Source organism: Puntigrus tetrazona, chromosome 11 (genome assembly GCF_018831695.1).
Source record: "Puntigrus tetrazona isolate hp1 chromosome 11, ASM1883169v1, whole genome shotgun sequence".
NCBI classification, from domain to species: domain Eukaryota; kingdom Metazoa; phylum Chordata; class Actinopteri; order Cypriniformes; family Cyprinidae; genus Puntigrus; species Puntigrus tetrazona.
This window is the reverse complement of record NC_056709.1, coordinates 279,995-280,573: the sequence shown is the minus strand read 5'-3', so window position 1 is coordinate 280,573 and position 579 is coordinate 279,995. Positions and strand designations below refer to the sequence as shown.

Below are 579 nucleotides of genomic sequence, written 5' to 3'. Positions count from 1 at the left end.
CACTTGATATTGAGATAGCTGCTTACAGGTTGAACGACTAATATAAAGTCAGATTTTTAGATTTATGTCATTGCTTCTGATTGGCCACATTATTTTTTTCTGTTTTTGCAGGAAGTTGCTTGAGGGGGAGGAGTCTCGCTTCAATGTGGGTGTAGGGGGATTGGTCGGGGCTTACTCTGTTGGTCCTGTTTACTCCCGACCCATGTTTTCACTGTCCACCCTGAGTTCTGGTGCCCCCTACCTGCTTGGATCTCGCCTAGTTAGTGCATCCCTCTCAGCTGATGAGGCCATCACATCCAGTCAAGCTCAAGAAGCTGCTGCCAGTCCCACCAAGGAAGAAGAAGAAGAGGAGGAGGAGGAGGAGGAGGAAGAGAAAGAGGAAGAGGAGGAAGTAAAGGAAGAGGAAGCAGAAGAGGAGGAGGAAGAAGAGGAAACAAAGGAGGAAGAGGAAGGTACAGATACTGTTAGCGTAATTAGACATTTTAAATACTGTCAAGAAGTGTTTTACTAATTACATTTTTACACAGGTGCTGAACAGGAAGAGGAAGAGGAAGCCGGAGCAGAGGAAGAGGAAGCCGG

The 579-nt window shown here is 46.6% G+C and overlaps 1 protein-coding gene across 1 annotated transcript in view; it reads left to right on the top strand.

Annotated features, from left to right (window-relative positions):
• Nucleotides 1–6: 6 nt before the first annotated feature.
• Nucleotides 7–579, top strand: part of LOC122354323 (neurofilament light polypeptide-like) — a 5,702-nt gene continuing 5,129 nt past the window's right edge. The window contains exons 1-3 of the mRNA XM_043252496.1: nucleotides 7–28; nucleotides 112–452; nucleotides 528–574. Of these exons, the coding sequence (XP_043108431.1) occupies nucleotides 203–452; nucleotides 528–574 (297 nt within the window). The 5' untranslated portion in view covers nucleotides 7–28; nucleotides 112–202. The remainder of the gene's footprint in view (nucleotides 29–111; nucleotides 453–527; nucleotides 575–579) is intronic.